This window comes from Staurois parvus, unplaced genomic scaffold (assembly GCF_062004578.1).
Source record: "Staurois parvus isolate SC_StPar_1 unplaced genomic scaffold, SC_StPar_1.0 ptg001514l, whole genome shotgun sequence".
Taxonomy (NCBI): domain Eukaryota; kingdom Metazoa; phylum Chordata; class Amphibia; order Anura; family Ranidae; genus Staurois; species Staurois parvus.
The window spans coordinates 177,787-195,797 of NW_028319310.1; the positions used below are offsets into that span (position 1 = coordinate 177,787).

General features: G+C 39.7%; 1 protein-coding gene across 3 annotated transcripts; it reads right to left on the bottom strand.

Moving 5' to 3' along the window:
* Positions 1-2,936: 2,936 nt before the first annotated feature.
* HAPLN2 (hyaluronan and proteoglycan link protein 2) lies at positions 2,937-17,654 on the bottom strand. Of its 3 annotated transcripts, none has more exons than XM_089662658.1 (6): positions 17,537-17,654; positions 10,852-10,969; positions 8,374-8,727; positions 7,225-7,341; positions 6,950-7,132; positions 2,937-3,799 (listed from the first exon to the last, which is right to left on the bottom strand). In XM_089662658.1, exons 2-6 carry the CDS (start codon positions 10,940-10,942, stop codon positions 3,516-3,518), a joined length of 1,029 nt encoding a protein of 342 aa, XP_089518784.1. In that variant the 5' UTR covers positions 10,943-10,969; positions 17,537-17,654; the 3' UTR covers positions 2,937-3,515. The 3 variants fall into 3 exon arrangements, with proteins under 3 accessions (XP_089518784.1, XP_089518785.1, XP_089518783.1); XM_089662659.1 differs by lacking the exon at positions 17,537-17,654 and adding an exon at positions 13,013-13,223 and having other exon boundaries at positions 10,852-10,965; XM_089662657.1 differs by lacking the exon at positions 17,537-17,654 and adding an exon at positions 13,013-13,223.
* Between the last annotated feature and the right edge of the window lie 357 nt (positions 17,655-18,011).

Sequence of the window (18,011 nt, forward strand, 5' to 3'; positions counted from 1 at the left end):
AGGGATTGCTCTATTAGAGAAATTACAGCCAAAATTTGTGCTGCATGTTTGACATTCATCCAACAAATGTTTTATAAACAGGCCGCTAGCATATTTGACAATATTTTAATACATATTTTATCCTATTGTAGAGTTACAGTTTTGTATGCACTGGGTATGCTAACACATGGTGATGGTGGGGAAAAACAAAACAGGTGAATATTGCGATGCATTCGGGGCCAAATCTGTAAAAATGTCGAATTTACAATATATGAGACTGCTGCCCCACTCTGCTTGGCTAGCAAGAACAAGGAAAATCAAGTGCCATGATGCTCTGTTGGCCCAACACGTACAGTAGTTTTAGTTACCCAAACCCCCCCCCTCCTTGGGGTAGCCAGAGCTGTTTTATTGGTGATATGAGGATGACAGTCTCAGCAACAACACACTGCCGAGCATCACTTCCCTGAAAGGAAAAAGCATTTACTGGCACACATATGGCCCATTAGACATGTGCAGTTTGTTTGATACAGACACATTTTTCGTTATTCGGAAATTTGAATGTACACGAATTTCCAAATGACGATAGTCACAAAATAACGAGACAAAATACGAATTCGAATTGAACTGAATTCAAAATCGAAAACAAAGAAAATAGAATAAAACATAAAAGAAAAGAATAGAATAGATTAGAGTAGAATAGAAAAGAAAAAAATAGAATGGAAAAAACAATAGAATAAAATAGAAAGAAAATAACTTTCAATTTTCAAATAGAATACATTTGTATTTGCATAGAATAGATTAGAATAGAATAGAAAAAACAATAGAATTCAATAGAATAATTTCAAATAGATTGGAATAAGATAGGAAAGAACAGAAAATAAGACAATAGAATAGAAGAAAATAGAGAAGAAAATAAGACAACAGACCAGAAAAACTATGGAATAGAATATAAGTTTCAATTTTTGAATAGAATAAATTTGAATTTGCATAGAATAGATTAGAATAGAATAGAAAAAACAATAGAATAATTTCGAATAGATTTGAATAAAACAGAAAAGAATAGAAAATAAGACAATAGAATAGAATAAAATAGAAAAGAATAGAATAGAAAATAAGACAATAGAATAGAAAAAAACTATAGAATAGAAAATAACTTTCAATTTTCGAATAGAATAAATTTGAATTTGCATAGAATAGATTAGAATAGAATAGAAAAAACAATAGAATAATTTCAAATAGATTGGAATAAAACAGAAAAGAATAGAAAATAAGACAATAGAATAGAATAAAATAGAAAAGAACAGAATAGAAAATAAGACAATAGAATAGAAAAAAACTATAGAATAGAATATAACTTTAAATTTTCTAATAGAATAAATTTGAATTTGCATAGAATAGATTAGAATAGAAAAAACAATAGAATTCAATAGAATTATTTTGAATAGATTGGAATAAAATAGGAAAGAATAGAAAATAAGACAATAGATTACAATAGAAAAGAATAGAATAGAAAATAAGACAATGCAGAACAGAAAAAACTATAGAATAGAATATAACTGTCTTCCAAAATTTGAATTTTGTATAGAATAAATTTGAATTTGCATAGAATCGATTAGAATAAAATAGAAAAGAATAGAAAATAAGAGAATAGAACGGAATAGAAAAGAATAGAATAGAAAAAACAAAAGACTGGAATACAATAGGAAGAATATAACCGTCTTATGCAATTCAAGTTTGGAAGAGAATAAAATAGAAAAGAACAGAAAATAATAGAATACAATAGAAAGCATATAACCCTCTTCTGAAATTCGAATTTCGAATAGAATAAAATTGAAAAGAATAGAAAATAGGAGAATAGAACGGAATAGAAAAAAAAAATAGAATAAAATAGAATATTACTGTCTTCTGAAATTCGAATTTTGCAGAGAATAAATTTGAACTTGCATAGAATAGATTAGAATAGAATAAAATAAAAAAGGAAGAATATAACCATCTTCCAAAATTCAAATTTCGAATAGAATAAAATTAAATAGAAAATAAGAGAACAGAACAGAAAAGAATAGAATAGAAAAAAACAAAAAACTGTAATACAATAGGAAGAATATAACCGTCTTATGCAATTCAAATTTCGAATAGAATAAAATAGAAAAGAACAGAAAATAAGAGAATAGAAAATAAGAGAATAGAAAAGAATAGAATAAAACAGAAAGAATATAACTATTTTCTGTAATTCAAATTTCGAATAGAATAAAATAGAAAATAATAAAAAATAGGAGAATAGAAAAGAATAGAATAGAAAAAAACGATACAATAGAATACAATAGAAAGAATATAACCGTCTTCTGCACTTCGAATAGAATAAAATAGAAAAGAACAGAAAATAGGAGAATAGAACAGAAGTGAATAGAAAACAATAAAAAGAATATAACCGTCTTCTGAAATTCAAATTTTGTAAAGAATAAAATAGAAGAGAATAGAAAATAAGAGAATAGAGCAGAATAAAAAATAATAGAATATGAAAAAAAATAGAATAGAATACAATGGAAAGAATATAACCGTCTTCTGAAATTCAAATTTTGAATAGAAAATAAGAGAATAGAACACAAAATATAATTTAATTTATAAATATAATAATAATATATAATAGCTTATATTTCATTCACTAGTGAGGATACCAAGGGTGGTCCTTTAGTGCCAGCAGCTTATACCTTTCTACACACCCATAGCGCTCACTGACACACCATATACAAGAGAATAGAACAGAATAGAAAATAATAGAATAGAAAAAAAAATAGAATAGAATACAATGGAAAGAATATAACCGTCTTCTGAAATGTGAATAGAATAAAATAGAAAAGAATAGACAATAAGAGAATAGAATAGAAAAGAATACAATAAAAAGAATACAACCGTCTTCTGAAATTCAAATTTTGAACAGAATAAATCCAAATTCGAAATCTGATTTGAATTTTTTTTTTATTGAATTCAAATCAAATTGAATAATGAATAAACGGAAATGGATAACAAGAAAACGTTAGAAATTCGATGATCTCTGACTTGTTTCTCAGGAACGTTCGATCTTCCTGGGCCGGCATCCTCCATGACGACGTAACTCCGGAAATCACATAGAAAGCGCCATTTAATCGGGTTACGGGTTAATTTTAGGAAAAAGTAAATATATATATGTAACCCCCCCCGCACTGCAGCTCTCAGACTAACCGGGGGGAGGGGCAACACAAGGAGCCAATCACAGGTCTGTCGCCGTGCTTTCAGAAGCAGAAGGGGAAAGTAAGAAAGTCATCAGCGTTCCGCCTTTCCTTCCTTATCCAATCACAGGCTGGGGGGCGGGTCCGTGACCAAGCTGCATTGCTTAACTTCAGAAAAGAAAAGTGAGGTCGCCGACTCGGCTGTGTTGGCTGACCTCAATCTCAATCCTTCCTCTCTCACACGCTTCAGTTGGTAAGCGGACGCCATTTTGTCGAAGTCCGGACGTCCTCATGCAGATATCCCAAAGGCGATGGTGCGGCAGGCGCTCCCTAAACCGCGGCGTAACAATACACACCGTAAAGTCGTTCTTTCTGGCTGGGGTAGCCGAAGCTCCTCACTCCCGGGTCGGGGAGACCCCCACACCTCTCCCGGGGGTCAGCGATGGGAAAGCGGACGCTACCGTCCAGCAACCAGCCTCCGTCGCAGCGGTCCAAGCCGGAAAACCTCCACGCGGCGTATAAGTGGCCGACCTTGGCGACCTGAGCCTTGCGGGCCAAGCAGGCGTCCAGGGCTTCTGTGAAGTTCATCGGGCCGTGGACGAAGAAAACTCGACCTGAAAAAGAAGATAAAGCATCCTAAACTGTATATAAAAGAGGGGGGGCGGTAATACGAGTAATAAAAACCTCTAGGTACTACAAGGGTCATGTGAGCTGGGATACATTGCCATCTTGTGGTCATTTTAAAGTATGCAGCCACCTGCAGGGCCTATGAAATACACTGCTCAAAAAAATGAAAGGAAGACTTTGAAAACCCATCAGATCTCAATGGGGAGAATCTCCTGCTGGATCTCTATACTGACATGGACGGGGTGATGGGTGAGGAACGTAAGGACGCCCCATCGTTTGATGGAAATGAAAATGATCGACCTGCAGAGGACTGAATTCAAAGACACCCCGAAAATCAAAGAGATAAAATGATGCAGCAGGCGAGTCCATGTTGGTGAAAGGTCATTGCAGCAACTCAGAATGGTCCTCAGTAGTTTGTGTGGCCCCCATGTGCTTGTATGCATGCCTGACAACGTCGGGGGAGGGTCCTAATGAGACCACGGATGGTGTCCTGGGGGATTTCCTCCCAGATCTGGACCAGGACATCACTGAGCTCCTGGACAGTCTGAGGTGCAACCTGGCGGCGTTGGATGGACCGAAACATGACATCCCAGAGGTGTTCTATTGGATTTAGGTCAGGAGAGTGTGGGGGCCATTCAATGGTATCAATTCCTTCATCCTCCAGGAACTGCCTGCATACTCTCCCCACATGAGGCCGGGCATTGTCGTGCACCAGGAGGAACCCAGGACCCACTGCACCAGGAGGAACCCTGGACCAACTGCACCAGGAGGAACCCGGGACCCACTGCACCAGGAGGAACCCTGGACCCACTGCACCAGGAGGAACCCGGGACACACTGCACCAGGAGGAACCCGGGACACACTGCACCAGGAGGAACCCGGGACCCACTGCACCAGAAGGAACCCAGGACCCACTGCACCAGGAGGAAACCAGGACCCACTGCACCAGAAGGAACCCAGGACCCACTACACCAGGAGGAACCCAGGACACACTGCACCAGGAGGAACCCAGGACCCACTGCACCAGGAGGAACCCAGGACCCACTGCACCAGCAGGAACCCAGGACCCACTGCACCAGCAGGCACCCGGGACCCACTGCACCAGGAGGAACCCGGGACCCACTGCACCAGGAGGAACTCGGGACCCACTGCACCAGGAGGAACCCGGGACACACTGCACCAGGAGGAACCCGGGACCCACTGCACCAGGAGGAACCCAGGACCCACTGCACCAGGAGGAACCCGGGACCCACTGCACCAGGAGGAACCCGGGACCCACTGCACCAGGAGGAACCCGGGACCCACTGCACCAGGAGGAACCCGGGACCCACTGCACCAGGAGGAACCCGGGACCCACTGCACCAGAAGGAACCCAGGACCCACTGCACCAGAAGGAACCCAGGACCCACTGCACCAGGAGGAACCCAGGACCCACTACACCAGGAGGAACCCAGGACCCACTACACCAGGAGGAACCCAGGACCCACTGCACCAGGAGGAACCCAGGACCCACTGCACCAGGAGGAACCCAGGACCCACTGCACCAGGAGGAACCCAGGACCCACCGCACCAGGAGGAACCCAGGACACACTGCACCAGAAGGAACCCAGGACCCACTGCACCAGGAGGAACTCAGGACCAACTGCACCAGGAGGAACCCAGGACCCACCGCACCAGGAGGAACCCAGGACCCCCTGCACCAGAAGGAACCCAGGACCCACCGCACCAGGAGGAACCCAGGACCCACCGCACCAGGAGGAACCCAGGACCCACTGCACCAGGAGGAACCCAGGACCCACTGCACCAGAAGGAACCAAGGACCCACTGCACCAGGAGGAACCCAGGATCCACTGCACCAGAAGGAACCCAGGACCCACTGCACCAGGAGGAACCCAGGACCCACTGCACCAGGAGGAATCCAGGACCCACTGCACCAGGAGGAATCCAGGACCCACTGCACCAGGAGGAACCCAGGTTCCACTGCACCAGCTTAGGGTCTGACAATGGGTCCAAGGATCTCATCCTGATACCTAATGGCAGTCAGGGTGCCATTGTCTACCCTGTAGAGGTCTGTGCGTCCCTCCATGGATATGCCTCCCCAGACCATCACTGACCCACCACCAAAACGGTCATACTGAACCATGTTACAGGCAGCAGAACGTTCTCCACGGCTTCTCCAGACCATTTCACGTCTGTCACATGTGCTCAGGGTGAACCTGCTCTCATCTGTGAAAAGCACAGGGCTCTAGTGGTGGACCTGCCAATTCTGGGGTTTAATGGCAAATGCCAATCCAGCTCTATGGTGCTGGGCCGCGAGCACAGGGCCCACTAGAGAACATCGGGCCCTCAGGCCACCCTCATGAAGTCTGTTTCTGATTGGTCAGAGACATTCACACCAGTGGCCTGCTGGAGGTCATTTTGTAGGGCTCTGGCAGGGCTCATCCTGTCCCTCCTTGCACAAGGGAGCAGATACCGGTCCTGCTGATGGGTTAAGGACCTTCTACGGCCCTGTCCAGCCCTCCTAGAGGAACTGCCTGTCTCCTGTAAAAGCAATCATTTCTCCTTCTCTCTGGCTGCATTCTTGCAGCCATTGAGAAATACTGTGTAAGCTGTGATTGGTCACAGCTTGTCACATGGTACAAGGCTGTTGTGAATAGCCCTGTACCATGTGATCTCTGTGATCATTCACAGATTTCACACGTAGTAAGCAATGATGTCAGAAGTGACATCTTGCTTACTACTATTCATGTGATCACTGATTGGCCAATCAGTGATCACATGATCGGGACCTCACATAGAGGTCCCGTACAGCGATTGGTGTTCCGGATAGTGGTGCCGCGCACTCGCAGGGAGCACGCACAACCTCAAAATGCGGGTGCCGTTTATGAACGGCAACCCAATCCCGCACTGCTCCCATCTGGCCGTTTATGTACATGGGCCGGACGGGAAGTGGTTAAAAATCCATTTGTAGGATGCTATGAAAGGTCTAAGTGGGGATGACTTTTTTGGAATTTTTGGTCCTAAAGGGTATTTTTTTGTGGCAAGGGACTGTACGCTCCTTTAGGGTTGGCTTCGATTGTTATGGTGGAAATGATCACAAGCAACCGTTGCTTTAATAACATTTATAATCATAGTACCGTTCAGAGCTGATGTGAAGCAGAAGGCATCGAATTTGTCCTTCAGCTGATCTTTGGGGCCGTAGCTTCGTATTCCGGGAGGAAGGTCCCCACCACACGGTTGCCGGGGGACAATAACTGGGTAATGAACCCCGCCCTCGAGGAGCCATCCGGCATTGCACCAGTCAAGGCCATCTGTCCATGCTGGCAACGAGGAGGGAGATGGAATCAATTATTTCCTGCCCAGGTTGGACTATTACATCTCTGTAAATGATATGTGGACAATATAGACTCACCTTGGTAAAGTTGGGTGTAAGTCGCCAGTCTTCCATCTTGTTCCTCGCAAGCTTGTCGCGCTTCAACGTAATTAAAACGATAGCGCCCTTCTCTGGACTGGTATGGAAATACTACTCCTAGAACATTGGAAAGAAAGTTCTAGCAACAAAAAGAACATTTGACATTACGGACCCCTATCTAGCCACTTACAGACCATCAAACTGACCCTGCCGGACACCTCCTACTTGCCTAGCGGGTGGGAAGTGGTCTGACAACAAGTTTATGACAGCTGGTAATAAACTCTGTAAACTAGGAAATACCTGATCCAGGGGCGGACTGACCATTCGAGCACTCGGGCACTGCCCGAGGGCCTGGGGTCAGTAGGGGGCCCCATGACATGCCCCTTGTACCTTTTGTAGGTATTTTTGGGTGTGCTTTGAGTGTGGGCAAGGACACATGGGCCCCATGATCCCCTATTGCCCGGCGGCCCCTTGAGTTGTCATACCGCCCCTGACCTGATCTGTGGTAAATGATGAAGCTATAAAAGGTGACCTGTACGTTATTATACAATATGGTGGCAGGTCCAAGATGACACTCTACATAACCCTGGATTGCCCTTGGATTTGGTTGACCTTCAGCAGTCATTTCGTTACAGGGCAGTCCAAGCTCTTCCTTGATATGGTTCTTTAGATACCTTACCAATCCAGTTTTGGTTTTCACTCCATCATTATGACCTTTTTGGACTATATTTTGTGGTGGAGTCCAAATAAAGGTGACAACCTGGGGATGCAGCACACCCATAAGGCCCTACACTGTGCCATTGTATTTTGTGTACATCAGTGTACCTTTCTCCGCATTGGAAAGAGTTTAGGACCTTTTTACAAGTTCGCGCTGATGCTGGAATGTGGAACTTAAAAGATTTGCCCATCAAGAGACATCAAAGGTGCTTGTCCACCTGGAATTGAACATGGTGTAGTTTCTGAAGCCTTCAAAAGTTTCAGGTTATTACCAAGCTAATCAACATGCTCTGGGCCAAATAGGGTCATGTAAACTGGTTTGATCTTCTATATCCAACCATGTTTGATATCTCCATGTGACTAGCCATTACACCATGACATAGACTCTGTCCCACACCATTAGAAACTTGCAGTAATAGTGGATTACATTACCTTCTAGCTGTAGGGACAATGTTAGGCTCTGGTCCTCCAGGCCATTCACCAGCTCACACTTGTACCGGCCCTCATCCTCCAGTGTTACATTGGTGATGACCAGAGAGGCATCAAGTCGGTGGCTTCTCCTCATTCTGGCTCGTCCCCTCAGCTTGTCGTAATTCTTGTGGTACTTGCCGTTGGTGATGACAATGAGGTTCTCCATGGGGTCTAAAGGGTTGATCTTGCTCCATTTCACCTTGTAGCTCCTGGGCCGAAGTCTCAGGATACAAGGTAGAGTGACGTTGGAACCTCTGGTGCTTTGAATCACATTGAGAATGGGATCCAGGAGGTAATGAGATCCAGGGTTGTGATCTGCAAGGGGTAACAAGTTTGATTACATCTTAGTATGAAATTCTAGATCAGTGGTCTCTAAATTTTCTATACAAAGGGCTAGTTTACTGTCTTTCAGACTTATGAGGGCTGGACTATAGCCATTGGGAGTAGAAATTCATTGGGAATAAACAATGCCCCATCGTGATGTTGGTAGGTAGAATAGCGTCTCATCATTGATGTCAGCGGGAGGAATAGAGCCCCATCATTGGTATCATTGGGAGGAATAGTGCCCCATCATTGGTATCATTGGGAGGAATAGTGCCCCATCATTGGTATCAGTGGGAGGAATAGTGCCCCATCATTGGTATCAGTGGGAGGAATAGTGCCCCATCATTGGTATCAGTGGGAGGAATAGTGCCCCATCATTGGTATCAGTGGGAGGAATAGTGTCCCATCATTGGTATCACTGGGAGGAATTGTGCCAATCACTGGTATCATTGGGAGGAATAGTGCCCCATCATTGGTATCAGTGGGAGGAATAGTGCCCCATCATTGGTATCAGTGGGAGGAATAGTGCCCCATCATTGATGTCAGTGGGAGGAATGGTGCCCCATCACTGGTATCAGTGGGAGGAATAGTGCCCCATCATTGGTGTCAGTGGGAGGAATAGTGCCCCATCATTGGTGTCAGTGGGAGGAATAGTGCCCCATCATTGGTATCAGTGGGAGGAATTGTGCCCATCATTGGTATCAGTGGGAGGAATAGTGCCCCATCATTGGTATCATTGGGAGGAATAGTGCCCCATCATTGGTGTCAGTGGGAGGAATAGTGCCCCATCATTGGTGTCAGTGGGAGGAATAGTGCCCCATCATTGGTATCAGTGGGAGGAATTGTGCCCATCATTGGTATCAGTGGGAGGAATTGTGCCCATCACTGGTATCATTGGTAGGAATAGTGCCCCATCATTGATGTCAGCGGGAGGAATGGTGCCCCATCATTGGTATCATTGGGAGGAACTGTGCCCCATCGTTTGTGTCAATGGGAGGAATTTTGCCCTGTTATTGGTGTCATTGTGCTGCATTGTTGGTGTCATTGGGCACCATCCTTGGTGTCATTGGGAGGAATTCTGCCCATTCATTGGTGTCAGTGTGGGGGAATTATGCCTCATTGTTGGTATTAGTGGATGAGAATAGTGTCTCAAGGCCAGGACAAAAGCAAGCATAGGGCCGCATCTGGCCGCCAGGCCAGAGTTTGGAGACCACTGCTCTAGGGTATGGCTCTTGTGTAGTTTCCCCAGTTGTCCTCATTGCATATAGCAAACCTTGGTTTCTAGAGCTCCATGGTGGACATGGTAACCATGGCCCTGCCAGTAGAGGGGCATCTTGGGAAGGCATAGGTCATATATAGGAAGGTGGAAAGTTTCTTGGTTTGGTTGCTCATGGAGTGGGGTAGTGTAACCACATTCTCTGTCCGGGATCTGTTCTAAAATCCCCCAGCAAGGGATCCAGTCAGTCTCAATTGTAAAAGTCTGATGGTTTCCCCTTAAAGGTGGTGCTGCCTTACTGTCTACATGAGGTTTTGTATCCTGACACCAGACAGAACTGTCCTGCTCTACTGAAGACCAACCCAGGAAATTGCCTGTCTTCCTAAGTATAACCTATGCAAACCCAAGATGCCTATCTACTGGCAAGGACAGGGTTACCATGTCACCCATGTGACAGCCAAGGTTGAGTATTTGCATTGGGGACATCTTGTGGTCAACCAGGAGAACATCACAAGTGCCATACCCATTGCTTACCAAAGATGTCTAAATATCTGCTTAAATGCCCCAGAAGCCCTAAATTCCAGGGTGCCTGAGAAGAAGAGGGCCTGCAACTCCCACCTGCCCCTGCCACCAGTTTTTTTTTCTTTATGTTCTCCAAGGAGAACACCATGGTGGTCTTGTTCTAAATAATTTACAGCAGCTCTAAAGTGAGATTGTGTTCCATGGAACCAGGTGGGTGGAAATGTGGGTAGGAGATTTGTATCCAAACACACAACCTTTGACCCTCTATGAACGTCATTCTATATAGATTAAATCATGAATTTGGATACGCGTCCATTTTATTTCACCCTTATCACGGGACTGTGCCGGCAACCCAGGACCCCCCCAATGTGGCAGACCTTGATTCCGGTCGGCGTCACGATAGACCGCAGGATCCTCGATGGAGACAGAAGAGAACAGCAAAAGCAGAAGAGGGACGATTCCTTTCATCTTTGGATAGAGCAGCCTGTGATCTGCCTGGGAGACACAAGAGGGAATCTACACTCAGTCAGTCCACAAATTACCGACATGACATAAGATTGGACGCTGATTTTCCACAATGACCTCACACATGACATTTCCCTCACCCATAGACCTCAGCCTTCCAGATATCCGTCCGAAGAGCCCTACTGATGGATTGTATTTGTGTAGTATGATTGTCCAATTTATTTATCCATCTACAGTATCTATCTATTATCTATCTATTATCTATCTATTATCTATCTATCTATCTATCTATCTATCTATTATCTATCTATCTATCTATCTATTATCTATCTATCTATCTATCTATCTATCTATTATCTATCTATCTATCTATCTATCTATCTATCTATCTATCTATCTATTATCTATCTATCTATCTATTATCTATTATCTATCTATCTATCTATCTATCTATCTATCTATCTATTATCTATCTATTATCTATCTATCTATCTATCTATCTATCTATCTATCTATCTATCTATTATCTATCTATCTATCTATCTATCTATCTATCTATTATCTATCTATTATCTATCTATCTATCTATCTATTATCTATCTATCTATCTATTATCTATCTATCTATTATCTATCTATCTATCTATCTATCTATCTATCTATCTATCTATTATCTATCTATTATCTATCTATCTATTATCTATCTATCTATTATCTATCTATCTATCTATTATCTATCTATCTATTATCTATCTATCTATCTATCTATCTATCTATCTATCTATCTATCTATTATCTATCTATTATCTATCTATTATCTATTTATCTATCTATCTATCTATCTATCTATCTATTATCTATCTATTATCTATCTATCTATCTATCTATCTATCTATCTATTATCTATCTATTTATCTATCTATTATCTATCTATCTATCTATCTATTTATCTATCTATTATCTATCTATCTATCTATTTATCTATCTATCTATCTATTTATCTATCTATTATCTATCTATCTATCTATCTATCTATCTATCTATCTATCTATCTATCTATCTATTATCTATCTATTATCTATCTATCTATTATCTATCTATCTATTATCTATCTATCTATCTATCTATCTATCTATCTATTTATCTATCTATCTATCTATCTATCTATCTATCTATCTATCTATCTATTATCTATCTATCTATCTATCTATCTATCTATCTATCTATTATCTATCTATTATCTATCTATCTATCTATCTATCTATCTATCTATTATCTATCTATCTATCTATCTATTATCTATCTATCTATCTATCTATCTATTATCTATCTATTTATCTATCTATTATCTATCTATCTATCTATTTATCTATCTATTATCTATCTATCTATCTATCTATTTATCTATCTATCTATTATCTATCTATTATCTATCTATCTATCTATCTATCTATCTATCTATCTATCTATCTATTATCTATCTATCTATTTATCTATCTATCTATCTATCTATTATCTATCTATTATCTATCTATCTATCTATCTATCTATCTATCTATCTATTATCTATCTATTTATCTATCTATTATCTATCTATCTATCTATTTATCTATCTATTATCTATCTATCTATTATCTATCTATCTATTATCTATCTATCTATCTATCTATCTATCTATCTATCTATCTATTATCTATCTATCTATCTATCTATTTATCTATCTATCTATCTATTATCTATCTATCTATCTATCTATCTATCTATTATCTATCTATCTATCTATTTATCTATCTATCTATCTATCTATCTATCTATCTATCTATCTATCTATCATCTATCTATCTATCTATTATCTATCTATCTATCTATCTATCTATCTATCTATCTATCTATCTATCTATCTATCTATCTATCCATTATCTATCTATCTATTATCTATCTATCTATCTATTATCTATCTATTATCTATCTATCTATCTATCTATCTATCTATCTATCTATCTATCTATCTATCTATCTATCTATCATCTATCTATCTATCTATCTATCTATCATGATTCATTGGGGATCTCACCTTGAGAGACTGATCCTAATTCCTGACCTCCATCTACATCTCCATGAAGCGGCGGGCACCCTCAAGCCTCCATGTCCATCCCCGCCATCGCCGTGACCACAGCCTGGTCCTGTCAGCCGGCGGGAGGTGACACCTCTTGCCCCCAGATAGCGAGTTCTGGCGCTCTGGTTGCCCTTCTGTCGAGGAGTCAGTAAACAGTTTGTGTGCCTGTCGGTCACTTCCCCTCTGAACTGACAAGAATGGCCGGGGACACAATGCGCCATTGTTCTGCGGCGGGGACGTCTTGTCAATGCTTCTCCTGTCTGATCCCGGCTGAAGCAGACGCAAAGCCATGGGAAGAAAATGTCAACATGTGGATGGAAGATCGAGTCACCTCTGGGGATTCAGCTCCGGTCCAACTTTCTGTCCCACTCCACCAGACGAAAACAAACCCGGTCTTCACAAGGCGCTGCGACTCCCATTTTCCGTGGCTGTAATTTATTGTAGGCACCTGCGAGATGTGCCCACCGACTTGGAAGTGCCAAAGAGCGTGTCATTCCAAAATGCATCGGTCAGCAACTTAGCCACCCATTGGAAGCAATCGCCTCCTATTATTCTTTGTTAAAGCCCAACTGAACCTTCAGATGAAATCAGCCACAACCAGGGGTGGACTGACCATTTGGAAACTCGGGCACTGCCCGAGGGCCCGGGGTCAGTAAGGGGCCCCATGAGATGCCCCTGGTACCTTTTTTCATAGGCTTTTTTGAGTTTGGGCAAGGACACAGGGGCCCCATGATCCCCTATTGCCCGGGGGCCCCATTAGTTGTCAGTCCGCCCCTGGCCACAACATGAGTAGAAAAGCTTGTCCCCTGCCAGCACAGGGCTGGAGTTCTGCAATCAAATATAATGCTGCCTGCTGATTGGAGAGCTCTAGCTCTCAGGGGGGCATGCCAGACCTCTGCAGAGAGACCCCTGCTTCCCCCCAGAGAGCAAGGGACCTTGTTTGCAGCATGCTGGCAGGGGTTAGGCTTTCTTACTCAGGCTGTGGCTACTTTCTAAAGCCATTTTTGATACCCCTGGAATGTATTTTGCTGATTCTAATTGAAGGTTCAGTTCTGCTATCTTCAGACACCATCAAGGGTGTTCTGCCCCACTGTCATGTATTATGTCTAGTATTGAACAGCATGAGGTTTATCTTTTTTTTTTTGTAGCATGCTGACATCTAATGGTGGATTCTGGCCAATACAACTGTTTTTTTACTGTTGTGATTTTGGTATCTGCCTCTGTCCTCCCCTCCTGTTTAGTGCTAGTTGGTTTAGTCTTAGCTAGACCCTCCCCACTTCTTCTGTGTTCCCTCAGTCAGTCAGTGTTAGTTATTCACAGAGACAGGCGTTCAAAAATGTCTTCTTACAGATACTGCAAAAAACATCCCTCGCACTGCATTTGTCTGAAGTAGATTTTCATTGGATTCAACTGTCTTATTGAAGAGTTAAGTTGCCTGTGGATAGTGACCAAGTCAACAAGGGACCATATTGTCCAGACAGACTGGGTCTAAGGAGGTATATCAATGCATAAAGTGGCATTTGAAAGCGCTGCAGGACAGTGTTGACCAACCCCCCCCCCTTCCCATTACTGCAGCAGGACAGTGTGAACCATGTCTACCCATTGCCAGAGCAGGACAGTGTGAACTGGCCACACCCATTACTGCAGCAGGACAGTGACCTGGCCCCACCCATTACCACAACAGGACAGTGTGGACTGACCCCACCCATTACTGCAGCAGGACAGTGACCTGGCCCCACCCATTACCACAACAGGACAGTGTGGACTGACCCCACCCATTACCACAGCAGGAAAGTGTGAACTGGCCCCACCCATTACTGCAGCAGGAAAGTGTGAACCAGCTCCACCCATTACTGCAGCAGGACACTGAACTGGCCACACCCGTTACCACAGCAGGACAATGTGGATCAGCCCCACCCACTACTGCAGAAGGACAGTGTGGACCGACCGGACCCATTACTGCAGCAGGACAATGTAAACTGGCCCCACCCATTACCACAGCAGGACAGTGTGAATTGGCACAGCCCATTAATGCAGCAGAATGGTGTAAATCTAAAGACTTTTCCATTTCATCTATGAGCGTTAGAGGGGAGAATTACATTTCTCTGAGCAATTATGGCCTTTTCTTAGGGCAGCATCTATAATTAATTAAATTAAAAATAAAAGTATAATAAAATAAAATCTGATACTATACAATTTCATAATTTCCATACTATAATTTAAATCATTTAAAAGTATTTTTTCAATTTCATATGAAATATTTTTAGACATTGTATTTTTTGGGGGGGGAAAATACAGAAAAATAAAGTGTATGAAAATGACATATATATTGTTTTTTTTAATACATATATAAAAAATTTTCTTTTAAAATATGTTTATTGAATATTTAATTTTTTCTAGAATAAATACACACAAATATCTATAATAAATGAAATTAAAAATAAAATTATGATAAAATAAAATATAATACTATATAATCATTTAAAATGTATAATACTATATAATTTAATCATTTAAAATATATAATTTAAATCATTTAAAAGTATTTTTTCAATTTCATATGAAATATTTTTAGACATTGTATTTTTGTTGGGAAAAATGCATAAAAATAAAATGTATGGCCTTTTCTTAGGGCAACATCCCTAAATAAGAGCCATCAGGAAGCAATAGGTTGACTATAGCTCCCTCTACTTACTACAAATGGTAAATGTGAATTATGTTTATTGAATATTTAATTTTTTCTAGAATAAATACACACAAATATCTATAATAAATGAAATTAAAAATAAAATGATGATAAAATAAAATATAATACTATATAATTTAATCATTTAAAATGTATAATTTAAATCATTTAAAAGTATTTTTTCAATTTCATATGAAATATTTTTAGACATTGTATTTTTTTTATTGAGAAAATACAGAAAAATAAAGTGTATGAAAATGACATATATATTGTTTTTTTTATACATATATAAAAAATGTTCTTTTAAAATATGTTTATTGAATATTTTATTTTTTCTAGAATAAATACACACAAATATCTATAATAAATGAAATTAAAAATAAAATGATGATAAAATAAAATATAATACTATATAATTTAATTATTTAAAATGTATAATTTAAATAATTTAAAAGTATTTTTTCAATTTCATATGAAATATTTTTAGACGTATTTTTTTTATTGGGAAAATACAGAAAAATAAAGTGTATGAAAATGACATATATATTGTTTTTTTTATACATATATAAAAAATGTTCTTTTAAAATATGTTTATTGAATATTTTATTTTTTCTAGAATAAATACACACAAATATCTATAATAAATTAAATTAAAAATAAAATGATGATAAAATAAAATATAATACTATATAATTTCATTATTTAAAATGTATAATTTAAATAATTTAAAAGTATTTTTTCAATTTCATATGAAATATTTTTAGACATTGTATTTTTTTTATTGGGAAAATACAGAAAAATAAAGTGTATGAAAATGACATATATATTGTTTTTTTTATACATATATAAAAAATGTTCTTTTAAAATATGTTTATTGAATATTTTATTTTTTCTAGAATAAATACACACAAATATCTATAATAAATGAAATTAAAAATAAAATGATGATAAAATAAAATATAATACTATATAATTTAATCATTTAAAATGTATAATTTAAATCATTTAAAAGTATTTTTTCAATTTCATATGAAATATTTTTAGACATTGTATTTTTTGGGGGGGGAAATACAGAAAAATAAAGTGTATGAAAATGACATATATATTGTTTTTTTTATACATATATAAAACATTTTCTTTTAAAATATGTTTATTGAATATTTTATTTTTTCTAGAATAAATACACACAAATATCTATAATAAATGAAATTAAAAATAAAATGATGATAAAATAAAATATAATACTATATAATTTAATTATTTAAAATGTATACTTTAAATAATTTAAAAGTATTTTTTCAATTTCATATGAAATATTTTTAGACATTGTATTTTTTGGGGGGGGGAAATACAGAAAAATAAAGTTTATGAAAATGACATATATATTGTTTTTTTTTATACATATATAAAAAATTTTCTTTTAAAGGAGAGTCATCATTTGTCACTAGTTAGTTGCCGATTCAGCCTGTCTGCCCGGCCTACAACCGGAATGTCCAGGCCTGCTGACAAACAGTGAGTGTTCCTTTTTATTACTTATTAGATGGAGCAAAGCCTTGGCTAGCTAGGCTTTTTTTTTTTTGTTGCAGACTTTGCATTTTTCCTCCTCAAATAATGTTTGCATTCTGCTGCTCCTACAAACACGCTGATAGACACGGCTGACTCATTCTGCTGCATTACAGTCACGTTGCTGAAAATTGCAAATGCCACAAGCTCGGTCACGCTGCAAGATATCTTAAAGAGGAACTCCAGACAGAAAGGCTGCATCAGTTGAAATACAAATATTAGAAAGGTTTTACCTGCCCGAGGTTTTGCAGTTCTGTCCAGCTAGCCTTGCGATCCAGGCAGCTCTGCCACGCTGCAGCTTCCTATGCCAGCCCTCAGTCTCTATCCCCTCATTGGACATTTAATGAGCATGCTCACACTGATGAATACCTACCTGTGCTGCCCTCCTGCAAGCTGCCTCAAGCTCTCCTCTTCTATCTCCCAGTAACTGAAACATGTCACACCGGCAGAACTAGGTGATGAAATACAACCTTGACGACCACCCACTATTAAAGAAAACTTGTGCTAAGGTTACCCACATGGAAGAAAAATATATTTCAAATATATTTTTCTCTCCATGTAGGAGGTAACCTTAGCACAAGTTTTCTTTAATAGGGGGTGGTCGTCAATAAATATATATATATATATATATATATATATATATTACAAAATATATGAAAAATATTTTTTTTGCATTTACCAATATATGTAAATATATATGTTAAAATG

Coding starts and splice junctions, on each gene's coding strand:
- HAPLN2 (XM_089662658.1), bottom strand. CDS start 10,942: ATGAAAGGAATCGTCCCTCTTCTGCTTTTGCTGTTCTCTTCTGTCTCC. Junction 8,728..10,851: donor TGACGCCGACCGGAATCAAG/GTCTGCCACATT, acceptor TACCCCTTGCAG/ATCACAACCCTGGATCTCAT. Junction 7,133..7,224: donor TTACACCCAACTTTACCAAG/GTGAGTCTATAT, acceptor CCTCGTTGCCAG/CATGGACAGATGGCCTTGAC.